We start from the raw sequence: 23,578 nt of genomic DNA on the forward strand, positions 1-23,578 counted from the left end.
AAGTGTGCAAGTGTATATAAATATATATATATATATATATACATTTGTCTTTAATTCAAAGGAAATATAAATAATGAACGCATCACATTTAAAACAGTATAAATAGTTAATAATTTAATAATAAGTTAATAGTTTAATAAGTACGTACGTAATATTATCACATGGTAACAGCACGTATTATGGCAAAAATAAACATCGGCTGATTTGAAAAGATTTATTATAGTAATAATAGTAATCTCAGGACAATTCACACAGCTTCATCTAGACCCAAGTTAAGCTAGCTGAAGATTATGTTATGGGTACTAGACAACTGATATAAATACAAAGTTTTTTTTCGTAAATACATATATATTATCTATACATAGAAAACACCCAGACCGTTACAAACAATCATACTCATGAATACAAATGTTTGCAGCGTCCGAGGAATCGAACCCTCGACCACCAAGCAGGAATCAAAGCGGTGTGCTAGATAAATCGCTAGACTACCGACAACTAGCTGTACACGCGACTTCGTCCGCGTGGAATTTAACTTCTTATATTTTAGAAAAATAAAGTTAAATTCAACACGGACGAAATCCCGTGTACAGCTAATCGTCAATAAAAAAACACGTAGGTATCTCTAATATATTATACACTAGCTGTTCCCGCGACTTCGTCCACGTGGTTTTTAACTTTATTTTTCTAAAATAAAAGTAGCCTAAGTTACTCCTTATTACATCAGCTACCTGCCAAAAAAAGTCCCGTCAAAATCGGTCCAGCCATTTCAGAGATTAGCCGGAACAAACAGACAGACAGACAAAAATTGTAAAATATGTTATTTTGGTGTATGTACCGTATTTATATTCATATGCAAGTAGTAAAAAACGGTTATTTCAATATTACAAACAACAGGCTTCAACATTCTCAAGTACCATAAAAAAGATGTTTTTATTAAAAACAAGGTGTTCCCGCGACTTCGTCCGCGTGGAATTTAACTTTATTTTTCTAAAATAAAAGTAACCTAAGTTACTCCTTATAAATCAACTACCTGCCAAAAAAAAGTACCGTCAAAATCGGTCCAGCCATTTCAGAGATTAGCCGGAACAAACAGACAGACAGACAGACAGACTAAAATTATAAACTTATAACGGTTATATAAAAAAATTATAACGGTTTTTTCAATATTACAAACAGACACTCCAATTTTTATTAAATGTATAGATGTATAGATTATTATTTATTTATTTATTTATTTATTCATCCAAAATAATACAAATTGTGTAGGATAACGTAATAGTAACATTACAGTAAAATTTTGTCAATAACATAATAGCAACTTAAACATTAAATCTCGGTATATCTATAGACTAGCTGGCCCCAGCGACTTCGTCCGCGTGAAATTTTATTTTATTTTTCTAAAATAACAGTAGCGTAAGTTACTCCTTATTACATCAGCTACTTGCCAAAAAAAGTCCCGTCAAAATCGGTCCAGCTATTTCAGAGATTAGCCGGAACAAACAGACAGACAGACAGACTGTACTATGCTATACTATGTATTGATTGATATACCTAAAATAAATATAATATCTGAGGTTTGAACAAAAACTCAAGGGTAATTTATTTTGAAAAAGTATTTTGAAAATACCTATTTTGCTTTTAGTGTTATAGTACTTTAACTGTTATGTTTTAAGTAACAATGTTTAATTATAATTAATACTACTGCACCAACACTCCGATCGTGCAAAAAAATTTGCTGTTTCATTATTTTTTAGTTCAATTAGTGGTCTACCTAAGTTCTGGGCTAAGGGGGGGGGGGGGGGAGAGTCATGACGCCCCCATGACTCCCATGACCACCATGACGCTCCCCCCTGGATCCGCCGTTGCGTCTTCTCTTTATTCGCTCAGTAACGTTGTTACAAAAGAAAAGATTCCCATCCAAAAAATAACAAGTATTGAGGTTTGATCTGGAGTCACGTTACTCCAGACTGATTTCTATAAATATTTAGATTAGGTAGACTATTATTTTTGAAATACTAGCTAGACATTATTAAGTTACTGTAGCCATAATGTAGTAGCCCAAACGTGCCAATGAGGAAGCCCTTGGCAAATGCTGCACCCTGATTGGCCCGTTTGAATTGGATCAAGAACTGCTCGTATGCCAAAAAGGTGGATTTGTATAAAATCGTGTATAAATCGCTTAATTATTATTATTACTCGTCGTGACAGTTGTGGCTCAAAACGGATCAACATTTATATATGGTCATCTGGCATTAGATCAACAAAAGGCCTCCGGATCAACAAGTGAAAAAGGATTTATTGTATTGACTTCTGATATTATATATATATATATATATATAAATATCCCCTTGGGCACTTTGTGGCTCAGACGTGCCGTATAGGTAGTTTTTTGTTGATCCTTTTTCACTTGTTGATCCGGAGGCCTTTTGTTGATCTAATGCCAGCTGACCATATATAAATGTTGATCCGTTTTGAGCCACAACTGTCACGACGAGTAATAATAATAATTAAGCGATTTATACACGATTTTATACAAATCCACCTTTTTGGCATACGAGCAGTTCTTGATCCAATTCAAACGGGCCAATCAGGGTGCAGCATTTGCCAAGGGCTACTACATTATGGCTACAGTAACTTAATAATGTCTAGCTAGTATTTCAAAAATAATAGTCTACCTAATCTAAATATTTATAGAAATCAGTCTGGAGTAACGTGACTCCAGATCAAACCTCAATACTTGTTATTTTTTGGATGGGAATCTTTTCTTTTGTAACAACGTTACTGAGCGAATAAAGAGAAGACGCAACGGCGGATCCAGGGGGGAGCGTCATGGAGGTCATGGGAGTCATGGGGGCGTCATGACTCCCCCCCCTTAGCCCAGAACTTAGGTAGACCACTAATTGAACTAAAAAATAATGAAACAGCAAATTTTTTTGCACGATCGGAGTGTTGGTGCAGTAGTATTAATTATAATTAAACATTGTTACTTAAAACATAACAGTTAAAGTACTATAACACTAAAAGCAAAATAGGTATTTTCAAAATACTTTTTCAAAATAAATTACCCTTTGAGTTTTTGTTCAAACCTCAGATATTATATTTATTTTAGGTATATCAATCAATACATAGTATAGCATAGTACAGTCTGTCTGTCTGTCTGTTTGTTCCGGCTAATCTCTGAAATAGCTGGACCGATTTTGACGGGACTTTTTTTGGCAAGTAGCTGATGTAATAAGGAGTAACTTACGCTACTGTTATTTTAGAAAAATAAAATAAAATTTCACGCGGACGAAGTCGCTGGGGCCAGCTAGTCTATAGATATACCGAGATTTAATGTTTAAGTTGCTATTATGTTATTGACAAAATTTTACTGTAATGTTACTATTACGTTATCCTACACAATTTGTATTATTTTGGATGAATAAATAAATAAATAAATAATAATCTATACATCTATACATTTAATAAAAATTGGAGTGTCTGTTTGTAATATTGAAAAAACCGTTTTTTACTACATGCATATGAATATATATAAGGTACATATACCAAAATAACTATTTTTATAATTTTAGTCTGTCTGTCTGTCTGTCTGTTTGTTCCGGCTAATTTCTGAAATGGCTGGACCGATTTTGACGGTACTTTTTTTTGGCAGGTAGCTGATTTATAAGGAGTAACTTAGGTTACTTTTATTTTAGAAAAATAAAGTTAAATTCCACGCGGACGAAGTCGCGGGAACACCTTGTTTTTAATAAAAACATCTTTTTTGTGGTACTTGAGAATGTTGAAGCCTGTTGTTTGTAATATTGAAATAACCGTTTTTTACTACTTGCATATAAATATAAATACGGTACATACACCAAAATAACATATTTTACAATTTTTGTCTGTCTGTCTGTTTGTTCCGGCTAATCTCTGAAATGGCTGGACCGATTTTGACGGGACTTTTTTTGGCAGGTAGCTGATGTAATAAGGAGTAACTTAGGCTACTTTTATTTTAGAAAAATAAAGTTAAAAACCACGTGGACGAAGTCGCGGGAACAGCTAGTGTATAATATATTAGAGATACCTACGTGTTTTTTTATTGATGACTAGCTGTACACGGGATTTCGTCCGTGTTGAATTTAACTTTATTTTTCTAAAATATAAGAAGTTAAATTCCATGCGGACGAAGTCGCGTGTACAGCTAGTTGTCGGTAGTCTAGCGATTTAGCTAGCACACTGCTTTGATTCCTGCTTGGTGGTCGAGGGTTCGATTCCTCGCACGCTGCAAACATTTGTATTCATGAGTATGATTGTTTGTAACGGTCTGGGTGTTTTCTATGTATAGATAATATATATGTATTTACGAAAAAAAATCTTTGTATTTATATCAGTACCCATAACATAATCTTCAGCTAGCTTAACTTTGGTCTAGATGAAGCTGTGTGAATTGTCCTGAGATTACTATTATTACTATAATAAATCTTTTCAAATCAGCCGATGTTTATTTTTGCCATAATACGTGCTGTTACCATGTGATAATATTACGTACGTACTTATTAAACTATTAACTTATTATTAAATTATTAACTATTTATACTGTTTTAAATGTGATGCGTTCATTATTTATATTTCCTTTGAATTAAAGACAAATGTATATATATATATATATTTATATACACTTGCACACTTAGTTGATCCAGCCACGATCCGTAGATATTGCTGATCCACTGTCTCTCTCTTTCTATCACTATCTTTGTATTCTAATATGCGATGTTGCCGTTCCGGCCGAGACCATGCGTTGTTGCCAAATGTATTCGTCGATAGTAGTAGATACTTATACTCGATATATATTTTTTCAACAATTTCCTGCAATAGTGAATCCGTATCGGCATTTTTTTAAATGCACAAAGATTTTTTGGCTCTGAATATATTTAAAAATCATTTACTTGTGTGTTGATGAATTTATATACTAGTACATGAAGTACCTAATACTTGTTTTGATTTGGATAGGTAGCGATATTATGAATTTATTATACGTAATCTAAAGATTTTGACGAAATAAAAGTAATTAGTTATCTGTTAACCTTGACTTCATGCTGGCACCAGTATTATCAGATGATGAACATACTCTTCGAAAACTTACAGCAGAAATATCGTGTTTGGACTCATTAGATAGGTCTCGATGAATAGAGTTTAAAAAACTTAAAATAAATGGTACATTAGAAATAATGTATAAAAACCCCTTACGTAAAATTCAACCACTTTAAACTTAATAATAATAATAATTAGGAAAAGAGAAAAGCTATACATGCACTGAAAGTAATTGATGCCTTCCACACAATATTTTCAGTATTAAACAACTCTGTTTGTTCAGTAAAAGTGTAAATACACTGGTAACCTTTAATCATATTTTATATGCAAACATTACATATACAAACACTAAAGTTTTATTTCAGAATAGCCAGTAGTTTTCAAGAAATAAGTCTTTGAAATTGTACGTGTAACTTATATATATAGCTACTAGTTTTTTCACCATAACAAACAACACCAATATGGCCTAGTTAGTAGTTTACCTGTGTACCAATTAATAATAATAGTAATCTCAGGACAATTCATACAGCTTCATCTAGACCCAAGTTAAGCTAGCTGAAGATTATGTTATGGGTACTGATATAAATACAAAGATTTTTTTCGTAAATACATATATATTATCTATACATAGAAAACACCCAGACCGTTACAAACAATTTAATAATAAGTTAATAGTTTAATAAGTACGTACGTAATATTATCACATGGTAACAGCACGTATTATGGCAAAAATAAACATCGGCTGATTTGAAAAGATTTATTATAGTAATAATAGTAATCTCAGGACAATTCACACAGCTTCATCTAGACCAAAGTTAAGCTAGCTGAAGATTATGTTATGGGTACTGATATAAATACAAAGATTTTTTTTTTCGTAAATACATATATATTATCTATACATAGAAAACACCCAGACCGTTACAAACAATCATACTCATGAATACAAATGTTTGCAGCGTGCGAGGAATCGAACCCTCGACCACCAAGCAGGAATCAAAGCAGTGTGCTAGCTAAATCGCTAGACTACCGACAACTAGCTGTACACGCGACTTCGTCCGCATGGAATTTAACTTCTTATATTTTAGAAAAATAAAGTTAAATTCAACACGGACGAAATCCCGTGTACAGCTAGTCATCAATAAAAAAACACGTAGGTATCTCTAATATATTATACACTAGCTGTTCCCGCGACTTCGTCCACGTGGTTTTTAACTTTATTTTTCTAAAATAAAAGTAGCCTAAGTTACTCCTTATTACATCAGCTACCTGCCAAAAAAAGTCCCGTCAAAATCGGTCCAGCCATTTCAGAGATTAGCCGGAACAAACAGACAGACAGACAAAAATTGTAAAATATGTTATTTTGGTGTATGTACCGTATTTATATTTATATGCAAGTAGTAAAAAACGGTTATTTCAATATTACAAACAACAGGCTTCAACATTCTCAAGTACCACAAAAAAGATGTTTTTATTAAAAACAAGGTGTTCCCGCGACTTCGTCCGCGTGGAATTTAACTTTATTTTTCTAAAATAAAAGTAACCTAAGTTACTCCTTATAAATCAGCTACCTGCCAAAAAAAGTACCGTCAAAATCGGTCCAGCCATTTCAGAGATTAGCCGGAACAAACAGACCGACAGACAGACAGACAAAAATTATAAAAATTGTTATTTTGGTATATGTACCTTATATATATTCATATGCATGTAGTAAAAAACGGTTTTTTCTATATTACAAACAGACACTCCAATTTTTATTAAATGTATAGATGTATAGATTATTATTTATTTATTTATTTATTCATCCAAAATAATACAAATTGTGTAGGATAACGTAATAGTAACATTACAGTAAAATTTTGTCAACAACATAATAGCAACTTAAACATTAAATCTCGGTATATCTATAGACTAGCTGGCCCCAGCGACTTCGTCCGCGTGAAATTTTATTTTATTTTTCTAAAATAACAGTAGCGTAAGTTACTCCTTATTACATCAGCTACTTGCCAAAAAAAGTCCCGTCAAAATCGGTCCAGCTATTTCAGAGATTAGCCGGAACAAACAGACAGACAGACAGACAAAACTTGTAAAATATGTTATTTTGGTGTATGTACCGTATTTATATTCATATGCAAGTAGTAAAAAACGGTTATTTCAATATTACAAACAGACACTCCAATTTTATTTACATGTATAGATGTATAGATTAAAAAAAAAGTAACAGTCATAAGGCTAGTCGTATGCCTAATATATATAATAATGTAATAAATTCATTTAAACAGAAATTGCGGGAACATTATTTAAATTTGTAACTTTTTTACTGTCCTTCTCCTTTTTTCACATCTTTCTGTTATATCCATATAGTTCTCTCTATATTTTCTGATTTTCTTACTTTCAATTTGAGACTGTACTTATAATTTGATTATCGGATCATTATGTATTTACTTATATATAATATTTATACATTTATGGGTTATATTTAGATATATATTTATGTATGTATATTGTTATTTTTTTATAGAAATGTATATTTTGCTTATCTTTATTATCTTTATAAATCTTTTTTTGACATTTCTTATTTATATTAGTGCACCGCCAATAATCTTTCGCTGCACCACTCATGGTTGCCTGGTAAATAACGCGGCAAAATATTAAGTCCGCCACATGTACAAATTTTTTTGTGCATTAAAGTTAAAGAAATAAAAAAATACAATACTGTTTAATGAAAATGCGTGTTGTCTAGTGCTTTGAGATGTATCAAAATAAGGTCAACAAAAAAGTCCGTGATGGTATATGTCTATCTCTTAAGGATAACCAACAATAACCATTTTTTATCTTTTACATTTTACGGGATTTTTTTTTATCGTATGTTTCCCTTAAAATCATGTAAACTATGTTATTATGTCATAATCTAAAGAAATAATAATATTTTATAGTGACATATCCACTATAAAATACCAAAAAGTAGCAATGTAATTCGTTACGCGCGAATCAGGTGTTATAAGGTCAAAGGTCGGTGCACCCCGCGTATTTGATAAATAGTGCTTCTCTGGATGTCTTTAAGAGAAAATGGCAGTATGTACGTGTATATGTACAAGTCCTTAAGTGTTAAGTTTTTCAAATGTACATACAGTAAAGAATAAATATTTTTAAGTACAGTACTTACGTACATTAATATAATACCTACTTTTTACTTGTATCTATTGTTATCAAAATTAAATTATAAGTTCTTAACTTGACCACGACTATGTGACCCTCTCTTGGCGCCAAAACGAGTGAAAAAATGAACAGCATACGACGACGACGCAGTACCTATAGAGTGGAGCAACTGCTTATTCAGTTTTATTCAACTATTTAGTCCCTCCACCGTTACAATGAATGGAGGCGGATATTACAATGTACGTAGCATTGCGAATATAAAATATCTAGATTAGGTATAATAAATTCATAATTCATAGGCCGTTACGGTATCAGAGCCAAAGTCTTCTTTCTTTGTTTATGTACTGTTAGATGCGACAGCGACTTTGTTTTTATATTACTATGTAATGATTGATATACCTAAAATAAATAAAATATCTGAGGTTTGGACAAAAATTCAAAAGGTACTTAATTTTTAAAAAGTATTTTGAAAATACCTATTTTGCATTTAGTATTTGAAATACAAAACACAAAACTATTTTTGTTTTTAGAGTGACATTTCTATGAATTCACTGTCGATAGCGAGCGGTGCGATGGAAAAAGATAACCGTTTATAAAAATATAATAAATAACCCTGGACAATTAACACAGACTGATACTGAACTGATATAAATAGATATTTTTATTTTGTAAATACATATATAATATACATATAAAACACCCAGACCGATGAAAACAATCGATGACCGATGAGTACAAATGTTTGCATCGTGCGAGAAATCGAACCCGCGACCATTGGATGTAAAGCGGTGTGACCACCGAGGCAGTCGAAATATATAAATAATCTTATGAATTTAATTTATTCTAATTTGTTTGTGTGCGCGGGGTGCGGTGTACGGTGCTCCCCCCTGCCTCCACCGTTGCTGGAGCTTGCATGTATGGAGCATTGCGAATATAAAATATCTAGATTAGTAAATTCATAATTGATAGACCGTTACGGTATCTATATATATTCGGATTAAAATAAGTATCGCAGTAAGGACCAGTATATAAAGTGATCAACACAATTAACTGATTTTTGAAATATATATACAGAGCCAAAAAGTCTTTGTGTATTCAAAAAATATCTAATTTGTTTGTGTGCGCGGGGTGCGGTGTACGGTGCAGGGGGGACCCTGCCTCCACCGTTGCTGGAGCTTGCATGTATGGAGCATTGCGAATATAAAATATCTACATTAGTAAATTAATAAAGTCATAATTGATAGACCGTTACGGTATCTATATATATTCGGATGAAAGTAAGTATCGCAGTAAGGACGAGTATATAAAGTGATCAACATAATTAATTGATTTTTGGAATATATTCAGAGCCAAAAAGTCTTTGTGTATACCAAAAATTTAGCCGTTCGGAGCCATTCAGTCACGAATTATTAGTAAAAAAAGTGTCGAGTATATCGTACTATCGACGAATATATATGGCCACATCGCAAAATAGAATGCGACGTTGCCATACCGCCTGAGATATACGCGATAGGAGTCAAGTTATTCAGTGCAAAAGGTGGAATCAGCAAGTGTGTAGGTTGTGGCGTGATCAACAAAGTGCCCAAAGAGGTGTTTATATATATATATATATATATATATATACATATTATATAGTACTTTTTCAGTTAATAAATTCCTATGTTTTAGGTACGGAAAGCAGCACAGCATGCTGTAACGTCCATACTTCGAGGCAGCTGCTTTATGATACCTTCCGAAGATCTGAAAACTAAGGTACATATACATATAGTTTGTTTGATTGATCATGACATTTGGAATATATGTAGCAATTGTGATAGAGAAGGATGTGGTGGTTTACTTTCTATCTTGGTCAATAAGTTTGTATTAACACAAAATCTTAAAAGCAACACACAAGTTTCTTTCTCATTCTTTTTAGTGAGACTGCGTTCCGAATGAGTTGTCGAATAAAAAAAATATGACTACTCGAAAGTGGTTATATTCAGTTTATTTGAATAAAGATAATTTATAAATAAGTATATTAAAAAAAAATACATGTTTATGAGATTATATTTCTAGGTACCAAAAGTTCATCTGGCGTCGAATCGCGTGGCAGAATTCTGTTTGTCGCAAATAAAGGCAGAAGCGCTTCTATCCGGTCACCGCACTGTGTTGCATACATTGACGATGCTTCGCGATGTGTTGCCAATATTTAGTAAGGATTATATAAAGGTAATTTTGTAATATACTTTTATTTATCCATTACAAATAAATATATTACATAGAAAACACCCAAACTGATACAAACAGTCATACTCATGAATACAAATGTTTGTGCCGTGCGAGGAATCGAACCCATGGTGGTGGAAGTAAGGCGGTGTGTTAAACCGCTAGACCACCGAGGCCGTATTAATAAAAATATAATAAAAAAAATTTTTAAAAAATTAATGAATTTATATCATCTATATATTAATTCGTGAAGCAGAAATATTGTTTTTTTATTGAATTAATTTGATAAAATACAAATTTTCAGTTTACCAACTACCAGTCCTGTAATAATCTGTCATAGTCTTTATTAAACTGATTTCTTTAACTAACCTGGCAACATCAACCTTGCAGTCGTGCTGTGAAGCAATACTCTCCCTGATGACCCACAACAACGTGTATATAAAGACGTGCTGTTTGCACGCGTTGCACGCACTCGTCTCAGCTCGTGCTCCCAACACCAATCTGCCAGCTGCGCTCGCCGTGCAACTATCTCGCGCGTTGCTTGCAGCTCGACCACCTGCCTCCGATACCGGGCAGGGTCTGGCCTGGACTACTGTGTTGCAACAGGCCTACTGCTGTCTCGCCAGGTTAGTATAAACCTAACTGTGATATAGATCCTTCCAGAGAAACGAATAAAAAAATCGATTAATAGTAATTTAAAGTATATGTTATTGTTATGTAAGCATATTTGTATTGACAATTATGTAAATTGGATAAATGCTTCTAATTTTAAAAGCATAGTCTTAAATAGAATAAAAAGGAGAGGATGAAAGGAGGTCTACACCAAAAAATTGATTAAGGCTTAAAAGGAAGAGATATATATTTATTTATTATATAGAGAGAGATTATAGAATACTCAATAAAAAAATATCAGTGTTACCATAGACAAAATATTCTTTGCTTACTACATTAAACACTTTAACATATAATGTGTGTTTGTTTGTATACACAGTTTGGATCTGAATATGTGTATGCCGAATTTGCCGATGTTTGTGAATATTTGCGTGTCGGAGCTCTGGTTGTCTGATGTAGCCGACATCACCTCAGCAGCCACGAACGCGTTGAAGGTGGGTTTCATTTTACAATTAATTTTTTATGTAACTGGATTTTTTTTTTCTCTCTATCTGCGATCAGCCCTTCCGGCTATAATCAGATTTTTTGAAGTTATTGGCTTTTTGAGATGAGGCCTCTCCAGTAAGGTGCCATCTCATTTACTTTCTTTAGATGTTGGCAAGGCGAGCTCTTTTTAATCTAGATGGACAGTTATTTATATCCAGTAGTTTTGAAGCTAACTGGTTCTTATGGCCGGCTAATCTGTGTTTATATCTTCCACAGGCTTTCTGTATCTCTTCTTTTACAGTTGGAATTTCTAGATGTGTATGTACTTCAATGTTTTTTATGAACCAAGGAGCTCTGGTTTTTAATGCCTTGTTTTGGAAGCGCTGAAGAATTTCTATGTTAGAGTGTGAAGGATGTAACTGGAATAAACGTTCAATATATGGAGTTAGAGAAGGATGGAAAGAATTCGCTGGAAAGAGAGACACGAACTTCTTAGAATCCATGGATTCCCCTTGCGGGTGCCGGGTCTATTGTGTGGCAGAGAGGGAAGCTCCAAGCAGTTCACGGGACTTATTTACCCGGGTATAATGGAAAGAGCTCTTTGCCGACGTGCTTTAACACTCACCTTCACCGCTCGTGTTTTTCTCCCAGCCCAACCAAATTTGGTTGAAGCCTATAGGAGTCTTGCGTATATGTAATTTTCTCAGAATAGCGAAAGTCTGTGTATAAAATTTTTCTTCTTCAGGCTGTGCTATTGGATTGTGTAAAACCAGCGATTGATTCGGACGAGTTCCCTAAATACAAACAACATGTGGAATCTATATACAAGACTATTGGCACAGGTCTCGACAACCCGTTCAATCACGCCATCAAACACGTCATTATGACTTCGGCTGTATGTTTTGAGGTATGTGGTTTTGAATAATAATAAATGATAATTTTAATTAATGAAACCAGAAATAATAAAAAATTCTCCCACAGATCGGAACAGAAAAAGTTGCCTATATCCTTGGGCCATTATTAAAAAAACTGAACGAACGCCGAGAGAGTCACAATTTCCATAACGACAAGGAAGTTGAATATGCCACTGGATGCGCAATTAAATCTTTAGGTCCCGAATTCGTCCTCAAAACAATACCATTGCGAGATTCACCAGACAGCATCAACCTCGACAGAAGTTGGTTACTACCAGTCTTAAAAGAGAAGATTGCCAATTCAAATATAAAGTACTTCGCCACGGAGATTCTAGAAATGGCAACATTCTGCCGGAAGAAAGCTAGGGAGCTGAGTCAAGCCAAGGATATGCCAGGGTCGCATACGTACGATTTGCTTTGCAATCAATTCTGGGCGCTGTTACCGAGTTTCTGCAACAATCCTATGGATGTTAAGGAGAATTTTAAGGCTGTTGCGAGAGTGTTGGGTAATTATAAATTTTAATACAACTGGTTGTATTTAGGAACAAATAACTATAATCTAAGAGGTAGATCTTCTAAAACAACTGGTTGAAACTTTAAAACATAATTAATTTTATAATACATTAAGCATTACTTAAAAATATTTAAATTATCAATGATAATTATTATTATTTAGTCGTAATAACCCTCACTATAGCCATCATCTTTATTCCGAATTCTGCATTAGAATCGGTACTAAATGTTTGTACAGAATTATTAGAAATTGCTATGAGAATGTTCATAAAATTACTCAATTAACAATTTCTAGTTGTGTTCTATATTACAATTATCTTACAGGAAATGTATTAAAAGACAATCCGGAGTTCCGTCTGTCTGTAATGCAAGCCCTACGCAAATTGATCGCTTGCACAGCAGACAACGCAGACGACCAAACGGAACTAGCCAGATTTGCTAAGAACTATTTACCTATATTGTTGAATATATACATGACCCCGGCAAAGGGCAGTACTGCTGAAGGCCAGAGATTGGCAGCTTTGGAAACTATACAGGTAGATTATTAAAATTCCGTTTGAAGGAAGTATTGTTTAAAATCAACCCTATACTCGGTGTAAGCACAGTTTTTTATATTGGAGCCCATTAGTTTCTGTCCCCCATCTTTTCCCCTTACCTATGATAGTACGGACCGCTTCGTCTCAGGCACTCACGTTTCCTAACTGCAGTATAAATTAATTGCAAAGTGAGTGGTTAATTGAATGTAAACAAGTGAAAACATCACCTGGACTGGTCTGTGTTAAGGAGTCCACCTAGAGAAACCCTATCAGGAAGGCTCCTGATAGGGTATCCTGGACTTCGGTACAGGTACCTTTTACCTCACGTTTCCACATATAATATTTTCCCTACCAATAGTTAGAAATTTGAGTATTATTCTTTTAAATAAATGAAAGATATCATTATAAGGAGACAGTAAAATTTTTTTTTCAATGCAGGTATATCTAATTATAAGTGAACAAACTCTTCGGGAAGAACTCTTCAAAAATTCCGTCCAACAATTGGAACTATCAACAGATAACCATTTCCAAAGAGAGTCTATCCTGGATATTATTAGACTACTGGTATTGTACCAGAATAGTGATGAGATTGCTCTGTTGTTTGACAAATGGGTTTATCCTCTCTGTGAGACGGTTCTAGAAGATCCAAAGAAGTTTAAAAAGGCCAAGAAGGAAAAAGATGCAATGGAAGAAGACAGTGGAGAGTCTAAAAAGAATGTATTGAGGTAAGTTTTATTAAAATAGTAACAACTTGACTTGAATAAGTCGAAGTGGTCAGTCAGGTCATAGCTAGCACAACCTGATTGGAATGATCTACTAAACTTTGTGGTAGTACATAAAAAGGGCAGCGAAATCTGGTAAGTCCTTGCTAGTGCAGTTTTAGATACGCGTTCTAGTATAGAACGCACTACAATTCTAGATAACCTGCCCTTCCAACCAGTTCCCGTGACTTCTAACCAAGATGTAGGTTTAACACACTGCTCGTGTGTTAAACCTACATCTTGGAACACGGGAACTGCTTGGAGTTTCTCTCTCTGCCGTACGATGGACCCGGCACCCGTAAAGGTGAATGCTAAGAATTTTGTCTCATTAGACCTCACTATATTAATAATGTGCAAATAAAAAGTCAAGTCTCTATTAAATAGGTGAAGTGATTTTGAAGCCATTTTTCTTCATACAGGAATCGACATCAGGATTCTTTACTTCCTTCTTTAATCTCACATCAGAATTTGTTACAATTTTTACTAAACCGTAATTTCAGATACAAAGACAAGGCGAAACTCCTCGAGATGGAGCACAAGAAAGCGTACAGGATATTAGAAGAGATCTTCAAGAGTGACAGAGACAATTGCAAACAGTTCCTGACGGCGAACTATAAGAAAATAAAGAAATTGTTAATGAGTTCATTGAACAAAGTTGCAGATAGCAGTAAAGCGGCCAGGCTTAGGTATGTATTTGAGGATGATGGACTGTGGTTCATCCCGCGCTGTTTTTTTAAATATTTTACTAATAATTGTGTTTAGGATAAATCCTTCGTAAAGTTCCATTCAAAAATTTAATAAATTTATATTATGATTAATTCTGCTATAAATATAACATTAGCATGTGTGAAACCACAAATATTTAGTGCGGAATCTTATCAACGTTATTGGAAGCGCTACGGCTTTCTCTATTGGAAATCAAATCGAACCGTTATCGGATTTAAACCCATGTTACTACGTGTTTCGCCTCTGAACGAGGCACCATCAGGCAATGAATGGAGTTCGGATATACCTTGGAAGTCTAATAGATAGTTATATCAGTAAAAATACTAGAGTAACTCGTAATTTTTAAACATACGCAACGAAATATAGACATTAAGTTTTGCACTCAATTAACAATGTCTCTTCCATTTGAGATTACGGTTGTGGGATTAATATTTATTTATATATTAAAACTTTAATGCACAAATAAAGGTGCACATGGACTTAACACCTTGAGTCATTTTCTCCCAGTCAACCATACAACAAACAGAGCTTCATGTGGGCTGTACATTATCAAATTTAATATTAAAAAGAAAAGATAATTTTGAATCTAATAATTTTTATTGTGTTATATATGTAATAATAATAGCCTTTATTAACTTTTAAGTTTTCAAATTTCTAATTATACATATATTATACTACATGTGTTCCTGTTAGTTTACATATAATTGATTTTTTCCTTCTGAATGTTTTCAGTGATGTAACATAGGCCTCCTCCAAGTTTTTCCAAATTCCGGTCTTTTGTTACAGATGTATGGAGCATTTAATAGACGCGATGCCGTCCGTAAACGCAGACAGCAAGCTCTTGAAGAGCGCCATAGCGGAGTCCGTTATATGTACAAAGGATATCAATTCCAAATGCAGACAGTGTGCATTCAACGTGATTAGCTGCGTTGGTAATAAACTCAAGGCTCAGGAAGGAGGTTGGTAATTTATACATTAACTTTATCTCACAATTCTGTCATTGCATATGGTACTTCTATAGGTACTATAGGTACTTCTATATGGTACTACTATAGGGGGGGGTGGGGGAGGGATTCAGCAAAAATCACAAAATATCACAAGAGGGATTGAAAGGGGGTTTAGTACCATATCTCGTGTATTTTGTCGTAAATCGCGCGATTTCTTAACCATAAAGTGACGTGTATTGTCTTGACTTTTCTTTTCTAGAATAAAATTAGACTACACTCTATATAATATATCTTTAAAGACACTATTCTAAAAAGTTTAAGATAATTTGGATATTAAAACTACACGTGATTTTGGGTAGGGAGCTAGCATTCAACCTCACATGTATCACCAGGTTTGAATGTTAAAAAAACATATGTCCACCTACCAGACAAAAAATCGAAAATGATTGTGGAAACCAAAATCAAAATCTAAATTGTTTATTTTATAAACTATAATATAATAATATATAATTGATTAAGTGGTTTTGGTGTATATCCTGAATAAACATCACTTCAAATTTAATTCTTATATAAAGTTGATATAGTAAAATTAGATATTATTTTATAAAAAAAATAGTGGATTACTGTATTATTGGATGCAATCTAAGCATGAACTGCAGTAATTAAATCTAATTAATTCCCTCCACCAGGTATGCAGGGATTCCTATCACTATTAATGTCAGGACTGTCAGCCCCTCTTCCTCGCATCGTCAGCGCCACCCTCAGAGCGATGGCTTCAGCACTTTTTAACTTTTCTGAAGACATGGGTCTGGAGTCCGTCCAGGATCTGTTGGAGAAGGTGGCAGAACAGATGAAGACCAGTAATAGGGAGATAGTCGCCGCTTCATTGAGTTTTATTAAGGTGATTAAAATATTTTCTTCCACTGCTTTCTTCAATTTTTTTAACCTTTTACGGCCATTTCTTTTAATGGAAGATAATGGAATTGTGCACTATCTGCGTTGACGGTTGTCATTGCATTGCACCAGGGGAGGATGATACATACAGATTTCCCAGGAATTTATAACAATGGTTTCCAGGGGCAATTGCATGGATATCAACCTGACCATCACAAGCAATGGTGCAAAAGACATTTGTGTTTATGCTATAATATTATAAAACCTATTCCTATTTTAGGTATATACCAAGGTACTTCCAAATGAAGTGCTGGCTGGTAGCTTGCCTGTAATCTTTAAAGCCCTCTGTTCAATGTCTGATGATTGCAAACGTCATTCCCGACTAGAAATAGGCTACTTCCTCACAAAAATGGTGAGGAAATATGGAGCTGATACTATAGAGAAATTAATAACTGATGAAGTGATGCTGAGAAGGTTGAGGAATATAAGGAAAATGGAGAATAGGAGAAAGAGAATGAAGGACGGACAGAAGTGAGTAATGGTTAAATAATATGTTATGTTTTTATCACCAATTTAGTTAATGACAATGGCTACCCCATTAGGGTTAATATTTGTAAAGGCAAAATAGATTATTACTAGTAGACGCGACAGACGTCTTTGATGGAATTAGATATATGGGAAGTTAGTGTAGGGGAGTAGCCACTGTATTGCTAGCAATGTACGATAACAGATTGACCTCCCCGTGGTTCCCCTAAAATCTATCCTCGTTGTCGCCAAAATGGGCTGATGGATCTGACTTCATGCTCATCCTGTCATCTTCTACTGGTACCCCGCCAGCGTATACTGTTAGCGCAAGCGAGCTTACAATTACAAAGTATTAAAAAATATTATAATTCAGGGATCAATCAAGTGACTCCGAAACAGATGCACCAATCAAAGGCACATCAAAGACCCTCGAAGATATTCTCAAAGATTCAGACTCAGAAATGGAGTTCCTAGACGACGAAGACGAGAGGCCGAGACAGAAGGCCAAAAAGACCAGAACTCCAGCCAGAAACCAGGCATGGATAGAAGATGATCCGGAGAACATTGTGGACTTGGCTGATGTTTCATCCTCCAGAAAAATAACAGGTATGTGAATAGATTTGAAAATGTCTTAAGAGGCTGTTCATTAATTACATGATGTTTTTTAGCATTAAATAACCCCTCTGCACTCCCCCCTCAAACTACAACATTATCCTTTAAGTACTGATATATAATTTTTTAGCATCTTAATGTTTTTTTCTACCGCTAATTTTGTCATCACAAAAATAATGAGCTGGCATGTTGTTCTTTAAAATAATTATTGTACCTTTACATTTTCTAGTTGAAATGTGTAAATAGAAACTACCAACTAGCACCATTTCATTAGACTCAAAATTTAATATTTTTATACACACAATCAAATGGTCGAGTAACTAAATAAGGGTAAATCATCCGTAGTGATTAGAGCAGACCAGTCCCTAGTAGAGTAGTGATAATCCATTACTAATAAACCGACCATTCTCCCACATTCCTCACCCTCTACAAAGAGAAGCAGATAAGAATTATAAAGGAATGACTATTGTTACATAAAAAAAAACTTGAGATACTTATTTCTTCCACAGCAACGGACCCCAATCAAAAGAAGAAAGCGATAGAAGTAAAAGAGAAGAAGAAAGACGGCGGGTTCAGAACGGCAGCGGACGGCCGGCTGATCATCACCGATGACGCGTTCGATGATGATGATGATGAAGAACCTAAAGCAAGCGGTGACATCGACAGTGATACTGACGATACGGGTGGGTATACCCTGGTAGAAGTGTGAGAGTATAAAAATACTTATCTAGGGATTCACCCCTATTTCGCATATTTGCTATTTCGGAATCTTAATGAAATGAAATAAATTATTTGCGAAATATTAGTACAGTAGATATGATGTTATTATATATGAAATATTATTGATCAGCAATATTTATGCAAATGATATGAAAGTATTCTCGAATATTCTTGGACACTAACAATTACCAAGTGACTGCCAATTTTTGGGTTTGCGACGTTTAAACAATGTATGAGAACAATATCTCATTTCTGTAATGTCCTTTGGAAGTAAATGTTTAAATAATTATTAATTAATAACTAATAATAATTGTGAAAAAAAAAACTTACAAAATGGACTCAATAATTTTTTTATACCCGGTAGGTATATATAATGTGAGTAGTTCTTAAAAACTATTTTAAACCGAACCCGGTGCAGTGTTTAAACTAGGCCAAGCATGTCTCTCAGATGCAATTAAAAATATATGTATTGTGGGATATTGAAATTCACTGACTGTTATTCCAGATGGGATAATGAAATAACGTTTCATAGACGGCCTAGGTATTGTAGCGTTTTAGCACACCTCCTGACTTCAGATGGTCGCGGGTTCGATTCAAACATATTGGTCTAGGTATTTCTATGTAAATTATGTATGTATTTATAAAAAAAATGTCCTCGAGTATTTCTATTAGATATTTAGTATAACAACACAAATTCTTGAGACTAGATGGCGCTGTGTGCATCGTCCTGGTTTATTATTATTTGTAGGAATATTTATGTATTTACATGTATATATATATATTTATTCATGTATATTCTATAAAATATTACAATATTGTTTGCACCGCCAACAACTTATCTCTGCACAACTCATGGTTGCCTGGTAGAAAATGCCATTAGGTGTTAAGTCCGCCATATGTACTTTTTACCTGTGTATGACGTGCATTAAAGTTATTTAAATAAAAAAAAAAATTATTAATGCCATTGTTTAGAATGTTTTTTTTTATTTATTTAGATGATGAAGGTCAAGGGAAGCCTTCCAGACTCATCAAGCCTGGTGCCAAGCGCCGTTATGACGATATACTTAGTATAAAGAGCGGAAGGTCGAACCGTAGCAAAGCGTCTACAGCTACAGTAACGTCTAAGTATAAAGCTGGAGGAAAAGGTATACATAGGTAAGCCTGTTTTTTGTCTAAGTGTCTTCTATGTAAGATATGTATGTATTTGACGACCTCGGTGGTCTAGCGGTCAAGCACACCGCTTTACGACCGATGGTCGCGGGTTCGATTCCTCGCACGGCACAAACATTTGTATTCATGAGTATGATTGTTTGTATCGGTCTGGATGTTTTCTATGTATAATATGTATGTATTTACAAAAAAAATATATCTATGTATATGTATCAGTTATCTAGTACCCATAACACAAGCTCTAGCTAGCTTAACTTGGGTCTAGATGGCTCTGTGTGAATTGTCCTGAGATTATTATTATTATTTAGAAAAAAAAATATCTAAGTATTTATATCAGTTGTCGAATACCCATAACACAAGCTGTGTTTACCATGGGACTAGATGGCGTTGTGTTAAATGTTGAGGGTTATTTATTATTTATATATTCCATCTCCGCAGGCCCCTTGGATCAGCGGCGTCTGTAGCATCCAATATCGGCAATGAATTCAAATCTAAGAAGGCGAAGGGTGACGTCAAGAAGAAGGGAAAACACGACCCTTACGCGTATCTACCGCTGTCCAGGAAAAATCTGAACAAAAGGTATGGTTTAGTATTTTTTTTTTATATTTTCATTGCTATTCAAATTCAAATTTTTCATATTCAAAATATCTTATTCATGTAGGTATATTACAGACTCTTATGATATGTCAAATCTACCGTCAGTTCGGAATGATATCGAGATGAGAAGAACTGACAAGAAACTATTTAATTGATATACCTATATAACCTAAGAAAAATACATTTTCTATACGAACAATGCGTGTCTCTCTCGTATTAAATAAATTAAATGAAATAATATTTATTAATATTCAACTTAAGAAAAATGCATGTTCTATACGTACAACTGTGTTTGTGTACTGAGTCTATCGCATGAAATAAATCAAATTAAAAAATATTTTTTCATATAGGACTTTTGGGCCTGTTATATAATATAGAAGTAATATTATTATTATGTATGAGGATATATATGATAAAATGACGTGTAGTCATTATGTTTTTATCGACGATCTCGGTGGTCTAGTGGTTTAGCACACCGCTTTACGTTCGATGGTCGCGGGTTCGATTCCTTGCACGGTAACATGTCGTTTCATCCCTATGGGCCGTCATATCTAATCTTACTTTCCTTTCATGCATATAATGTTTCACACAATCCATCCATAGGTTCATACTTATTATAAAAAGCTCGCAACACACCTGTAATTCTACTGATGTTGCAGGTTTAAAAGGGTGGTTAAAATCATTTACTATTAGGTTCAAATCATACGCTCATTTGTCCCTATGTCATATAAAAAGTTAGATAATAAAGTTTATTTGTCTGCATTACGATATTCTTTATACTATGCGTCATTGAAATATATTTATTAAATTCTGATAAAACTTTTTATCAATTTATTTACAGAACAAAGGCGATTACGTCCAAACAATTTAAGGGTATCGTGAAATCGAAGACAAAAGGTGGAAAAGTGAAGTCAAAAAATAGAAAGTGATTTATTTATATATGTACGGTTATGACTATTAAATGAAATTATTATGTAAAGATGTTCTTTCTTTCTATACTATAGCAGATTCAGTAAATATTACTTATTGAAATGATCATACGGCCTATCTACGCTAACAGAGAGGATAGGATGAGCATGAAGCCAGATACATTAACCTATTGTGGTATATTCATCCAGAATTAACTTGGATGTTTTACAAGGAGACCGCGTGGAGGTCGACGTGACATGGTATGTTGTTAGACATTACCAGAGCAATGGGTCTGGTAAAATGCCTATATACATAAACATATATATGTATACGAGTATATATAACATATAGATATATTATTGAAGACCTCGGTGGTATAGCGGTCTAGCACACCGCTTTACATCCGATGGTCGCGGGTTCGATTCCTCGCACGGCACAAACATTTGTATTCATGAGTATGATTGTATCGGTCTGGGTGTTTTCTATGTATAATATGTATGTATTTACGCAAAAAAAAATGATCTATGTATTTGTATCAGTTATCTAGTACCCATAATACAAGCTTCAGCTAGCTTAACTTGAGTCTAGATGGCGCTGTGGGTATTGTCCTGAGATTATTATTATTATTATACATCTATATATATAATAATAATAATAATAATCTCAGGTCCTTGTTCGACGCTCGTATTTTACCTCTATAAAATATGAACGTCGAACAAGAACCCAGTTGACATTGTGATTCATATACGTTTTCAAGAAAAAGGTATGTACATGAATATAATTGACAATAATGTTTTTTTTTGACGATTTCAGAAGGTTTCGCCAAATCTCGATATCTTTTTATAGATAATCACGTTAAAAAAAGCAGTATATAAAAAAAATGTTTTATATATTTTTACTTTCTGTTTTTTTATAGCGATTGTTTTTATAACAGTTTTGTATGTACTACGTTTTTTCTCTAGAAATTGAATATATACATTTACTTTACCAAGGAACGTGTCGTGACTTTTATTACAGTCCTTAGTCACATGAATAAATAAATAGTAATCAGTTAATTCTTTTATAGTACACTGATTCATGGAAATATGAAATTAATTACCAATAGTATTACTTATTAAAAGCACAAACATGAAATACAAGGGCAAACCAATGTCGTAGAATCGGAATTTATTTTTAAAATAGATGAGCTGATTTCAACTGACTGTCTAGAGCAGAGGTTCCCAAACTTGCCATATTATTCGGTTTTGGGTAGACCCCCCCCCCCCCCATTTTTACTTGGTATTGATATTGTATAAATTTCTAACTGTAGTAAAGTTTAGTATTACAAACATAAAGTAAAAACAACAAGATGACCGCTTGCAGTTTGTTATAGACCCCTGGGGGTCAATATAGACCACTTTGGGAATCACTGGTCTAGAGCGTAAAAGTGGAGTGTAGCAGTGAAATAGAGCATACTGAGACTTAAAGCTACATGTTCGACTCCTCTCTATATAAAAGGTGCTACTATGAAATATTTTCAACAATAAATACTTAAACACATCCTATAAGTCGTCTGATAGTCAGATGTTCTTTAAATAATTTTGTTTTAGATTTACATGTAACTGAAAATCTCGATTTTCACAAAAAAATTTCATTTGTATGTAAAAGTATTATTCTGACGTATAAGCTATATTAGTTTACAATTTCATCAAATTCGGATTAGTATTTTTTGCGTGAATGAACAATAAACATCCATCCTCACAAACTTTCGCGTTTATAATATTATTTTTTTATTTTACACTTTTTTGCATCAGTTACAGAAAATATTAATTAATATAAAAATATGTATATACAATGACGAGTACAAAAGGCGGTCTTATCGCTAAGCAATCTCTTACAGTCAACCCTTAGGTAGACGGTGAAGATATAAGAAAAAGAGTAGGTGGTACAAATGACTACACAACTAATATAGGTATAAATAATACATGCAAATATACATACCTACACAATACACATATTCATGGAAAGTTTGAAGGAAAGAAAGGGACTATAAGAAAACGAAAAGTAGAACTAAAGTGAAAGGAAATGAGTTTTTACTAATGCTTTAAAGCTAGCAAGAGATTGAGCGCACCGAATAGGAGCGGGAAGCGAGTTCTACAACCTGGAGGCGAGTTCCAAGTCTGGACAGAAAATGATTTTGAATAAAAGGAAGTGGAGTTTGGGAAATCTAAGACGGAGAATGT

At 33.9% G+C, this 23,578-nt stretch overlaps 1 protein-coding gene across 1 annotated transcript in view; it reads left to right on the forward strand.

Moving 5' to 3' along the window:
• LOC131843532 (RRP12-like protein) overlaps window positions 1-21,409 on the forward strand; it is a 29,511-nt gene extending 8,102 nt beyond the window's left edge. The window contains exons 5-21 of the mRNA XM_059192197.1: window positions 9,898-9,981; window positions 10,285-10,437; window positions 10,825-11,060; window positions 11,426-11,540; window positions 12,278-12,439; window positions 12,514-12,952; window positions 13,284-13,495; window positions 13,934-14,220; window positions 14,757-14,942; window positions 15,769-15,941; window positions 16,619-16,830; window positions 17,104-17,354; window positions 17,722-17,954; window positions 18,470-18,643; window positions 19,676-19,835; window positions 20,289-20,429; window positions 21,289-21,409. Coding sequence (XP_059048180.1) covers window positions 9,898-9,981; window positions 10,285-10,437; window positions 10,825-11,060; window positions 11,426-11,540; window positions 12,278-12,439; window positions 12,514-12,952; window positions 13,284-13,495; window positions 13,934-14,220; window positions 14,757-14,942; window positions 15,769-15,941; window positions 16,619-16,830; window positions 17,104-17,354; window positions 17,722-17,954; window positions 18,470-18,643; window positions 19,676-19,835; window positions 20,289-20,429; window positions 21,289-21,376 — 3,306 coding nt within the window. The 3' untranslated portion in view covers window positions 21,377-21,409. The remainder of the gene's footprint in view (window positions 1-9,897; window positions 9,982-10,284; window positions 10,438-10,824; window positions 11,061-11,425; window positions 11,541-12,277; window positions 12,440-12,513; window positions 12,953-13,283; window positions 13,496-13,933; window positions 14,221-14,756; window positions 14,943-15,768; window positions 15,942-16,618; window positions 16,831-17,103; window positions 17,355-17,721; window positions 17,955-18,469; window positions 18,644-19,675; window positions 19,836-20,288; window positions 20,430-21,288) is intronic.
• The last annotated feature ends 2,169 nt before the right edge of the window (window positions 21,410-23,578 follow it).

Source organism: Achroia grisella, unplaced genomic scaffold, assembly GCF_030625045.1.
Source record: "Achroia grisella isolate CSIRO2021 unplaced genomic scaffold, CSIRO_AGI_Agris_v1 utg319, whole genome shotgun sequence".
Classification (NCBI taxonomy): domain Eukaryota; kingdom Metazoa; phylum Arthropoda; class Insecta; order Lepidoptera; family Pyralidae; genus Achroia; species Achroia grisella.